Source organism: Danio rerio, chromosome 17, assembly GCF_049306965.1.
Source record: "Danio rerio strain Tuebingen ecotype United States chromosome 17, GRCz12tu, whole genome shotgun sequence".
Taxonomy (NCBI): domain Eukaryota; kingdom Metazoa; phylum Chordata; class Actinopteri; order Cypriniformes; family Danionidae; genus Danio; species Danio rerio.
This window is the reverse complement of record NC_133192.1, coordinates 22,766,790-22,779,603: the sequence shown is the minus strand read 5'-3', so window position 1 is coordinate 22,779,603 and position 12,814 is coordinate 22,766,790. Positions and strand designations below refer to the sequence as shown.

The following is a 12,814-nucleotide window of genomic DNA, read 5'->3' as shown; positions in this document are numbered from 1 at the left end:
ACACATTTTCATTATGACTTGATCTCTTATAACAAAATCACATGACTTTATTAATGTGCATACTTGAATTTGTTCTGTAAAAGTGTTTCCATCAAAGTTTATGCGCATCTTTTCTTATCGAATAAAAAGTTTATCGTAATCCGTTATGCACATACAGTAAGTTTTTTTTTTATGCACATTTTCAAGATTGATGTGCATCTTGGGGTTTCCATCAACCATATTTTTATGTGCATATCCAAAATGCACATAAAATTAGTTAGATGGAAACATAGCTAATGTTAATATAAATTAATAACAGAGCTTTTCAAGAAATCTTGATTTTTCTTCAGAATTTAGTTAATGACCTGAGTATGTTAATGACTTGTGTTAATGACCAGTTAGACTGAAATGCTTTTTAGTTTGAACTAAAGAGAAAAACGTTTTCACTTGCATGTTATTTAAAACTGTAAAATTAATAGATATACATTTTAATAAGTTACAAAAGGTGCAAATACCATGGTAGATCATTCTGAATAAGTTACCTTTCACACTTTAAAAGTTAAATTTTTTTTTTTTAAAGTTAAATTTTATTTATTTATTTTTTATATTTTTTAATTGAGTTTTTACATTTGCAGTTTAAACCAGCACTCTTAACTCCTCCCTTACCAACAACCACAGCATTGAAAATAAATATATACGTGTTCAATTAATTAAAAACAACAACAATCCTATGTAAATACTATCCTTTTGTACTGTACAATCATCTACAAATCCCAAAAGCATGCATATCATGTTTAGATTGATAACCAGGTATTCAGCTTTGCCAACACAGAAATGCATTAAAATTTTAAAGTTAAATGTTTTAAAGTTAAATTGCTAAAGTTATTTTACATTTTGAATAATTATCGAACAATATTAATTTATCGGTCCCACTTTATATTAAGTGTCCTTAACTACTATGTACTTACATCAAAAAATAATTACAATGTACTTACTGTGTTTATAATGTATTTGAGAACACTTGTGGTGCTTTTGGGTTGGGATAGAGGTTGGGTTATGGACAGGCTTTGTGGCATGGGTAGGTTTAAGGGTGGGTTGAGGTGTAAGGCATGGTCAACAGTGTATTTACAAATGTAATTACAAAAGTTATTTACAGATGTAATTACATGCAAGTATTTAATCAAGCATAAGTACACAGTAAATACATGTATTTACACAATAAGTACATTGTAACAAACTATTAAATCCTGTGTAAGTACATATTAGTTAAGGCCACTTAATATAAAGTGGGACCAATTTATCTAAAGGTAACATCCTACCACTGAATGCTTCTACAGTTTCTGTGAACTATATTAGTGACCACAGCCAATTAAACTGGAGAAATGTTAGCTTGCCAGTACGTTTATATTGGGAAACAGACAACCTTAAAGAACTCACAATGCATTTTTAAACCCTGTATGTCTTTAATTATTTATTAAAGCTTGTAATAGTGAATTCAGCCCTTTGAACAAAGGTAGCTGAAGGTCTCTTTTACAGAAGCATAATGTACATGTGCCTCATATAAACAGTCCATGTTGACATTTTATAGCTATGAAAGCATTCAAGGAACAAGTAGGGTTTTCTATTAGATATAAAGGCGAGCAAAGCTGCAAAACATTCTCTGCTTTGTGTTGGTGCTTTTTTCTAGTGCCGTTTCACCATCCATCATTTTGTTTGCCATTTAAATGTTATGCCTTCTTATACACAATTGACCTTGTCATGTAAATAATCCAAAGCCCCATCGTTCTGGTTTTGTCACCATTTTTTATTTATTTATAGCATTGCTACAATGCACATCTTAGGCTATACGAACGACAAATACATTTATATCACATTATCGTGTATCTTGTGTATGTATACCTTTGCATCTCTCAACTCTAGCAATATGAATGGTTGTCTTTACATACAGTGTTTCTATCTAGCAGTAAACACACAGAAAACAGCAATGACGAGTAGGAAAGAGTCTTTTATAACCAAAACATATTCTCCTTTTGACATTTGGAGCAGTATTTTCGCAATGGTCTGCGTTAAGGTTCGTATCGTGTTTCTTGCGTGGCTTATGTTGAAGAGCCACTGTGTCCAATTGAAATGAAAAGGTTTCAGCGCCATCTGCCAAAGTGTAAGAATCATGTTTTACGCAAAACCAGATGTAAACCAAGACATCGGCTTTGTTAAATAGCATTTTAGAACAGTGCTTGTATTATTTATGGTCGTTCAGTACACTGTGTAAAAGTATGCAAATATATAGTGAAACTAGAGCAAATTATGCTTATTATTTTATCAGAAAAACTGTCCGACGCTTGTTGACCTTCTTATATAGAGTGATGAATGACCAGGAGTTAGATCTGCTTCAGCATTTGATATATTTTTCTTGATTAATTAAAGAATCGGACTGCTTAGAGAGAACATGTTTTACACAGTGGCTTAAAGCGTTTTAAGTCTTAGTTCTAATTCACGAGTAAAGAAGGAAGAGTTTTTAAAAAAAAATCAAGGTTGAATCTGCTTTTAATTCATTCATCAGACTGAAAGAGTAAGAAAAATGAAACTTGTTTCGTTTAAGAAGCTGCATTTTATACAGTGCTTTGAATGTATACTGCACATTTTGGTAAATCTATTATAAATTTTTATACATGTTAACTAAAGTACACATAACTGTACTGAAGATAAAATGATTCATAAATTTGCATGGACTTACAAACCTATTAGCCACTTGAATAGCCACATGAATTTCAAAAACAAAAAAAAAATATGTATGGTAGAATTTCATCTTGTAGGATTATAGTATACAGTTTAAGTTAAAATGATTTGCCCTCCTGTGAAATATTTATTCTTTTTCAAACATTTCTTAAATTTAATGGCACAAAGACATTTTCACAGTATTTTCAATAATATTTTTTCTTCTAGAGAAAGTCTTATTTGTTTCATTTCATCTAGAATAAAATCAGTTTTACATAAAAAAAAAAATATATATATATATTTTAAGGTCAATGTTACTAGCCCTCTTAAGCAATATCTTTTTTGATTTTTTTTACAGAACAAACCATTCTTATACAATGATTTGCCTAATTTACCTAGTGTAGAGTTAGATAATATCAAAAGTAGCATCATGCTATGCAATTATTCCTGAATAAAAATACATGGTGCCATTCAAAAAAAGTTTCTTAACATCTAAAATAGTAGTGTTGTTGTAGTATATGATTATTTAAATCTATTTTGCCACTACACATTTAACGTGTACACAACACCTCATATTTTATGGGTATTATTGTAGCGTAGTATTACAAACATATTGTGTCACTTTATGAATATAATTAATATATGTGCAAACAGTATATCTAAATGCACAAATAGTAATAGATATGGTATTAACATATGAAATCGCTTTATGAGGGTAAATACATCCCAATCTTTTAGGCATTTAAAACTTTCATGCCACTTCATTATTACAGAATAGGGCTGCACAATATATTGTTTAAGCATGAATATCGCAAAGTGATGATTCAAATAGTCACATCGCAGGATATGCAATGTTGATTTTGCATCATAACTTATCATTTGCACGTTGATGCCTGTGATTGTATAATGATTTTAAAAACATTCAGGTATAAGAAATCGTAGCATTAGTAACCTTAACTATGATACAATTTTATTATTATTTCTTTATCATTCATTTACTGTTCTTGAATATTGTTAGACTCGGGAAACGATAAAACGCTTAATTTCAATTGTATCTTTTTCTGATTGTATTTATAGATTGTCATGCATGAAAATACTCACAACACATGCGAATACCAAAAAGCACTGCAAATAGTACAGACAACAACAAAAATGTGTCTGGTGACCCCAAAAGATTCTAGATTTTATGGAGATGGACTCCCACTGAGTCATCACAATCCATCTAACATGATTATTTTCTTCCAAATAGAGACATTCAAGTTATCTGGTAAAATTGTATTTATATTGCAAAATAAATAATAATTGCAATGCTAGATTTTTCCAATATCGTGTAGCCCTAATACAGAATACAAATAATATACATGTGTATAGTATCAAATGTAGCAAAAACAGTATTACTAGCATGGTGGTATGCTACTACAAATGTATTATGTCACTTTATGTATATATATATATATATATATATATATATATATATATATATATATATATATATATATATATATATATATTCATGAAGTGACATAATACTTATATATAAGTAAAACAAATTTTGAGAAAATCACGTGCTTATGATTGATCATAGTTGATCCCGCTTTAAATAAGGCATGATTTGCCAATCACATGATTCCTTACTCAACATAAATAACCTGAGTTTCTTACTTTAGTCATCTATCCTTGAAGAATCCCCCCTTTCACCCCTACTCCTCCACCTTTCGCTTTATAGGGCGGCATGATGGCCCATTGATTAGCGGTTTCCTCCCACAATCCAAAAACATTTGCCATAAGTGAATTGATCAATCTAAATTAGCACTAAAGTCGAGCTCTTAACCAGTAGTATATCTCTATATAGCAATTTCTAATCTGTCATCAGCTCTGAATAAGGGGAAAGTTCTCTGGACCTACCCGAGCTCAAACTCCCCTCTCTAACTGCAAACAGGAGGTAGCCCCGGGCTCGAGGATCTTATGAGCTTAGGACTCTTTCTGGGGACAGCATGCCAAACTCACTTTATAATGAATCATCAGCAAAGTAAAATAAGGTTTGTCTATTAGCAGTGGGACATAAATAACAGTGTTACTTTCGTCTTCACTGGAACTCTTGCCATTTAAATCTGATTTACTTTTAAACTGAAAAACTCTTTTTAAACACTTTTTAAAAACATTTTAAACTTAATGATGTGTTATTGCACTAAATAACCTGTAGAAGGAGCATTAATGTGTTGCATGAAAAGAGAAACACAACATGTAATAAGGAAAGAAGGACCGCTACAACAGGTTACTTTTTGCACTTAAAAAACAGAAATTTGGAGCTAGCTGCAGGATACACTCCTGAAATCACATAATATTTGGCAGCTCAATCAAGGGTTGGATGCTGAATGTGCTGTTATAGCATAGAAAGCAAATGTTGTCAGGGCTTCGAGAAAATTGATTTGTTACTTTCATCCCACATTACTTTCGTCCCCGCTCTCCCCCAATATAAATAACATGTACTGTAGTAAAAAAAAAAAAAATCATATTAATATGGTAGTATAGCACTTCATATTTATAATATGCTACATGAATACAACATTGGACACATTATGTACATATAATGGCATGAATAGCATTGACAGTATGATATGGTGTGTGCACAGTATATGTGCAGCAGTGTGCCATTCTAAATGTATTAACTCACTTCACACTATACCAAAAATAAGCATATTAGGCACAGTACACACAATGCCGAAAATAGTAACAATAGTATACCATTCCAAACATTCCAGCGGGACGTTCTAATAGACAAACAGAGGATGAGTTCAAAGTAAGATTTGTGAATACTTCATTCCTCTCTGTGTTCTTCAGCCTTCTAAAGAGGTTTTTGTTTTTAGTTGTTGTTGCAGCATCTCTTTTCTTCCAGCTTCATGTCAATGATTAGCATGTTTTTTTTCTTGTGTGCCACGAACACGTTTTGACATCTAAATGTGTCAAGTGCATAATGCTCATTCTAAATAGTTTGCATGCATGTGAAAGGACCATTCACTCTTGCTTTTGTGCCGATGTAACCTTGAGATTCATTCAGCCTTATCTGTGCGCTTCTGCTTTGGCTTCTGCTGTTTCCAAAGAGAGCCGTGAGCGTTAACATTTAACTCCCTCTCCCATTCAGCCTGGTAAAGGTGAGCCGCAGAGCAATGTCTGCGCTCGTTTTAACCTTGGGAGAAGATCTGAGTGTATTTTATTTCCGCTTAAGGAAGTGCCTTGGTGTGCAGATGTAACATGCGGAAAACATTAATGTCATTTAATGGCGGCTTGAAATGGCTGTCATTGATCGTTTGGTGTAGAACAGATGTTACCGTCTGTGTTCATTGTTCTTCATAGGAGACCATGAGAAATGTGTGCACCGAATTTCAGCTGTTTTGATGAGTGATTTACGTTTTGTTGTGTCGTAGGTGTCTGCTGCCCGTGAAGAGGTGCCGGGTCGTCGTGGGTTTCCTGGTTACATGTACACCGATCTTGCTACAATCTACGAGCGCGCTGGAAGAGTGGAGGGCAGGAACGGGTCCATCACACAGATCCCTATTCTGACCATGCCTAATGATGGTACACTCGCACATACACATCATCACTTAGCTATGATCCAAATTAAATCATACTTGCAGCAGAATGAAGATTTCAACACCTCTTATTTAGCTAATCTTAATTTTATATATATATATATATATATATATATATATATATATATATATATATATATATATATATATATATGCATACATACACACACATATATATATATATATATATATATATATATATATATATATATATATATATACACACACACACACACACACACACACACACACACACACACACACACACACACACACACACACACACACACACACACACACACACATACATATACATATATATATATATAGTAAATTATTTCTTTCCTGAAAGACTGAACGGCTGAACAGCTTTTACAGCAGAAGGCACAATTATTAGCCATCTTTTAAAATGTTCGTTGTTTTAAAGTTTGGTTGGAATAAAAAGCCGGTTTTACATTATTATATATATATTTTAATAATAATTTATGGTCAATATTATTTAGCCCATAAGAAATATATATTTTTTTGTTGGCTATAGAACAAACTGTTTTCCAATGACTTCCCTAATTAACATAACTTGCCTAGTTATTCTAATTAACCTAATTAAGGCTTTTATTCGCACTTTAAACTAAATACTAGTATCTACCAAAAAGTAAAAGTTTTTATTTATTAAAGGGCACCTATGATGATAATCTTCTGTTTGAAGCAGAACTGTGTGTAGGTACAGTGTTTTTACTCTCATATTGAGGTGATTTAAAGACAATAAGTCTCTTTTTTTTATTTCCTAATGTTAAAATGGGATCCAAATCCCTCCCATTTTGAGGCCCACCACAATGTGACATTAGGGCTGGGCGATATGAGCAAAAAAAAAAATCAGGGATTTATATATATATATATATATATATATATATATATATATATATATATATATATATATATATGCACGCACACACACACATTTTTTTTAAATATATAAAATATTATTTTATATATATTCATATATATAAATATTATATATATTGAAGAAGGAAATGGAAATAATTATTGTTGGAGGGCCAGAACAAACGTTTGGACAGTATGAAAAACAGAATAGATTGTGTTAGTAACTGAAGGTCAAGTGTTGAGGAAAATGATGAATCTTCAGCTGTGTCTTGAGAATGTCTAAAGACTCCACTGACAATAGAAGCAATCAAGTTCAACAAAAAGAGCAATAATATGTAAGTGTGGTGACAAGTCCCAATTGGTCTTACAGATTACACAGACCCTGTAACATATCAGCATTACGTATATTAACAGCAATACAATATTATTTGGTTTGTTAGTTTTTTTATGTATAGTTGGATATTTCTTTGGTTTTCTTAGTTGACCTTTTTTAATGTTTCTAAATGAGAATGCCACTTAATAATGACATTAAGAATCTTTTGCAAGATTAAAAATGCTGGCACAACTTAGTCTCCAAACTATGTACATGCATATGTAAATTTACACATTCTCATGCACATCAATCCAAAATAAAATAATATACAGTTGAGGTCAGAGTTATTAGCCTCCTTTGATTTAGAGAAGAGAAAAAGTCTTCATTTTTTGTTTCGGCTAGAGTAAAAGCAATTTTTTAATAAAAAAAAAAAAAAAACATTTTAAGGTCAAAATTATTAGCCCCTTCAAGCAATATTTTGAAGACTGCCTGCTGAACAACCACTGTTATACAATGACTTGGCTAATTACTCTAACTTGCCTAGTTAACCTAGTTAAGCCTTTAAATGTCACTAAGCTGTATAGAAGTGTCTTGAGAAATAACCAGTAACATATTAATTACTGTCATCACGGTAAAGATAAAATGAATCAATTATTAGAAATGAGTCATTAAAACTATTATGTATAGAAATGCGTTGAAAAAAAATATTCTCTCTATTAAACCGAAATTGGGGGAAAAATAAACAGGGGGGCTAATAATTCTGACTTCAACTGTATATTTTTTTATGTCTGAGTTTCATTCATTTTCAGTTGTGCGGGTTTCTTTCTGCCAATATCAGACTGATTGTAGAAGTAATATGAGTTAGTGATATGAAATCTTTGTTTTTTGTTCTGGCTGGACTCAGCAACTGTGCCCAGTAAACTAGCTCTTTTGAAGGCTCTGGTTACTATAGAAACATCCTTGTGAAGGGCCCGTGTGTGTTTCTGAATGGGTGTTCCCCATTATAGCAGCACCAGGAAACCTCCATCTTTCTTTTTCCTCGCTTTCTTTGCCCTTCTGTCTCGACTAAAATCCCACAGTATTACTTAAGCAGTGGCATCACTTTCATGCTAATGTTATCGTTAACAATGAATAAAAATCATTATACTTGATTAGAGTGAGCAGTCTTGTGCATCCCTTTCATCCAGTGACTTATAAATGCTATCAATAGCAGATTTAAGGATCAGAAACTAATCAGAAAACAGAGGGTGTGGCTTGTTTTTTTCTACTGCAAGCTGATTGGATGTAGTAAAGTAGGCATTTCATTCAGAAAAATTTGGAAAAGGGTTTGAAAAGGCGTATCACAACCTAACATACTCCTCCTCACCATTTATGTCATAGTGCGGCCAAAATAATCATTTAAATATGTTAACCATGCCCAATATAGTAGACGGCCGTGAATTTATCTAAAAACAAACAAGTGCATTTTCATATTTCAATTTTAGATTACAAAGGCAATATCTTTTCTTAATGACAAGAACAGATGAATTGTTAGCCACAAAACTAGTGTAAGCTAACAAAGTCTATGTTTAGTTTTCATTTCATGTGAATTTAAAAAAAAAGGACTAGAATTAACAGTTTTTACTGTATAAAATGTTCAAAATATTTTCTCTTTTTCTAATTTATCAGATATCACCCATCCAATTCCTGATCTGACGGGATACATCACAGAGGGACAGGTGTATGTAGACAGACAGCTGCATAACAGACAGGTGAGACATTGTTACAAGTCATAAACAATTGAAAAGCTTTATGAAAATTGGTAAAAGGTAAACAATCCATGTCAGAATCTGTAGATATACCCATTAAACGGATTGTTTACCATGTTACACCATAGTTACATTTAATGAATGCTCCCTTTGATGTGCTGTATTTAGTGTCGATATTGAATTATTTTAGCTTTGTAAAAAAATCATCCCTTTATCATTTCTTTTTAAAGATCTATCCTCCAATCAACGTACTTCCATCTCTCTCTCGTTTGATGAAATCTGCTATCGGAGAGGGAATGACCCGCAAAGATCACGCTGATGTCTCTAACCAGCTGGTAAAGATGTGCAGTTCTCATACTATAGTTGTACATTTAATTGTGGTTTTAGTGCTAATTCTCTTTCTTTCTAAATGTTTAAAAAGGTGTGTTCTGGAGGGATTTTTTTTATTATTGATCAAATTAAAACAACCTATATGACTTTTTATTAGTGTTGTTATTTGTATGTTTTTGTGTACAAGGAATGATTAAGAAACAGTTATGCCATTAAAACATAAATAAATGTATAAATCTTTCTCTCTTTCTTATTCAATACCATAGTATGCGTGTTATGCCATTGGCAAAGATGTTCAGGCCATGAAAGCTGTGGTTGGAGAGGAAGCTTTGACCTCAGATGACTTGCTGTACCTGGAGTTCCTGCAGAAGTTTGAGAAGAATTTCATTGCTCAAGGTACAAATCAGAAGCCTGCGTCTCTCAATAGGACTTTCTCAACTCTTCGTATTGTCATTCTAAAACCAACTTTTGACCCAGAGTAAAGGAGTGTTGGACACTTGTAATTTAGAAGCTGTGTTCGCACTGCTTTCTATCCAGAGTTATGAAACGCCACTTTTGTTGTGTTAACCCACTATTCAGTGCCAAGTAATGCTGGATGCGATTTAGTCTCTTTAAGCAACTGATAACCAAGCGCAGGTACTTTGCTGCTATACCATAGCTGCAGCAGGCATCTTTTGATTTGTACATTTTTTTGGGGGAAAAACTTCCTTCCCTCTATACTTTCTTTATATGTCACACAATCACCAACTTATTAATATAAATTGTAGTAAAGAAACTTTAAGTTCTACTGACATACAGTGTAATGGATTCCAAAAGTACAGCATTACACAGATTCTTCTAACTGGTGGTGTATGTTTAGGGCTTGGTGCTGGGGACTATTTTCATTCTCTATGTAATAATATTGCATCTGCTGCAGCGATGGTAATGCAGAAAACTACATTGATTGTTACGCTGGAATGAAAGTATAGATCATATCCATATCAGTTTAGAAATGAGCAACTTTTTACCTTCTGTCGGTCTACAAGATGTAATTACAGAGGAGTCAAGCTTTAAATAGAAAAAATATCAAAATTCTTTGGTCATTTTTAAATGAGATGCTAATGGATTAATCTGATTTAATAATCTATTTAAACATAAAATCTAAGCTACTGTGTTAAATCTATGCTAAATCTGATGCCAAAGCTTTTATGTGAACATATCACATGCAGAGTTTGTTCAATCAATGTCACTCGAAATATACAAATGAGGATCTTAACCAAAGGTTTAAAGGTTCAAAAGTTTCTAAAAACCTAAACCAAAGTTTATATATACCAAATATATAAATATACCCAGGATTAATTTTAAAACCCAGGTATATTCTGAACAGTGTAAAATGTGAAGCAAGGACTCCAGTTACCCATAAGACACATGGTTAACTGTAAAGTGTTTAGATGGGACTGAATTTGGCAAAAAAGAAATTATAGCACTTTTTAACCTGTTAATTTAAAAAGGAAACACACTGAGACCAAATTGTTTCAAAGTCTTTTTCAGGTCAAATACCATAACTAAACCATAACCATAACTTCATTCAGACTCTCCAAATCAGAGCAGTTTTCTAGTTTTCTTTTTTATTCCAAGGTTCTACCAACTGCATGCGTGTCTGTGCACACGGACTATTGTGCTGTTTTCTAATCTGTGATCGAAAGCACTAGAGAGTATTTCTATCAGGCACGGCTCTTGCTCTGCCGCAGAGCACTTTCACCTCAGTGAATGTTCTTCTCAATGCTATCGCTCTTCAGCGTGGCACAAGGTGCAAGGCCTCTGTCTACATCAAATCTTCCACTTCACTTAAAAAAAGTATGTACATCTTTTGATTGCAGTCCTATTTTTGGGACAAAAAAGCTTCCTTCTCTCTATAATTCCTTTGTATGTTACACAATAGCTATGTTATTACCATCAATGTTAGAAAAGACATTGTCTAAGTTTTACTGACATACAGTATATTAGACTCTGGAAGTACAAGTTAGTGTGTCCATTTACAGAGAACAAAACATCCTATCAGGTTTACAGTACATTATTGGAACATTATTGTTTTTTCAGATTACGCTTTTTTTTTTTTAAATGAAATTAGGCTATTATTGAAGATGCTATACATCTGTCGTTGGTTGTTATATGAAAGTCAAATACACAGCTGCAATGTTGCAATTTCCTAAAGACTCATTTTTAAGCCACAAATTTAAAGGTTCAAGAAATTAATTAGAATTTAACATTATTTAACATATTGCAGTATAATAGTTTGTTAATTCTACGAGGCTAAAAGGTCAGGCAATTAAGTACATGGCAGAATATGTATGTTTTATGATACGCTAAATGACAATGGATCAATCATGAATTTATCATTGGAAATGTTTGGAATTTCAATACTCATACTCTGACTAAAAAAATGAAGTAGACATCATTTTTTTATTAGTTTAATGTAGACATTCCCTTGTTTTTTACTTCAATACCTATACACTTAAAACTTAATAATACTCAATAATTAATATTTAATTGAAATAGGCAGTGATATGTCACATTTGGCTTAAACTTTCAAGTATAGTTTTCATAGCAGAGCGTGACTTCTCAAAACCTCAGATTCAAACCTGCTGAGGAGGCTCACCAATGCACAAGCCACAAGATGATCATCCCACATATGCTATTGCAGCTACAAACAGAGGTTGCGACAAGCTAAATGTACATCCCACAGCTTTAAAGGCTAATTTCACCCAAACATAAAAATAAAAATCTGTTATTTATTACTAACCTTATCCAAACTCTTTATTTTTGAAAAACAGAACAAGATCTTTTAGGTGAAATCTGAGACACGTGGTGGTCCCGAGATGTTCAAAGTCCATAAAAAATGCCAAAAAGAAATCCTCAAAACAGACCATATGCTTTCAGTGGTTCACTCAGAATATTATCAAGCGATGATAACACTTTTGTGCGCACATAAAACAAAAATAATGACTTTCTTTAACAGGTTCTTCTCTTCAGTGTTAGTATAGGGCGCACATTCCGTTTACAAGAGCAATTTGCTTTTTTTGTGTGTCATAGTCTATCCCACTGCTTACATATTTTTTCTACATGGTTTGTTTCAAACAGAGGAAGATTTTGCCAGAGCATCTGGGTTTTACACCAGTGCACAAGGCTCTTGTGAACATGCACAATATACTGAGACTGAGGAGAAGAAACTTTCAAATAAAGTTATTTTATGTACACACAAGTATTCTCGTAGCCGC

The 12,814-nt window shown here is 32.7% G+C and overlaps 1 protein-coding gene across 1 annotated transcript in view; it reads left to right on the top strand.

Moving 5' to 3' along the window:
* The window catches only part of atp6v1ba (ATPase, H+ transporting, lysosomal, V1 subunit B, member a), a 46,204-nt gene that overhangs the window by 31,820 nt on the left and 1,570 nt on the right, over positions 1-12,814 (top strand). The window contains 4 exon segments of the mRNA NM_182878.1: positions 6,120-6,270; positions 9,148-9,230; positions 9,458-9,562; positions 9,824-9,953. Coding sequence (NP_878298.1) covers positions 6,120-6,270; positions 9,148-9,230; positions 9,458-9,562; positions 9,824-9,953 — 469 coding nt within the window.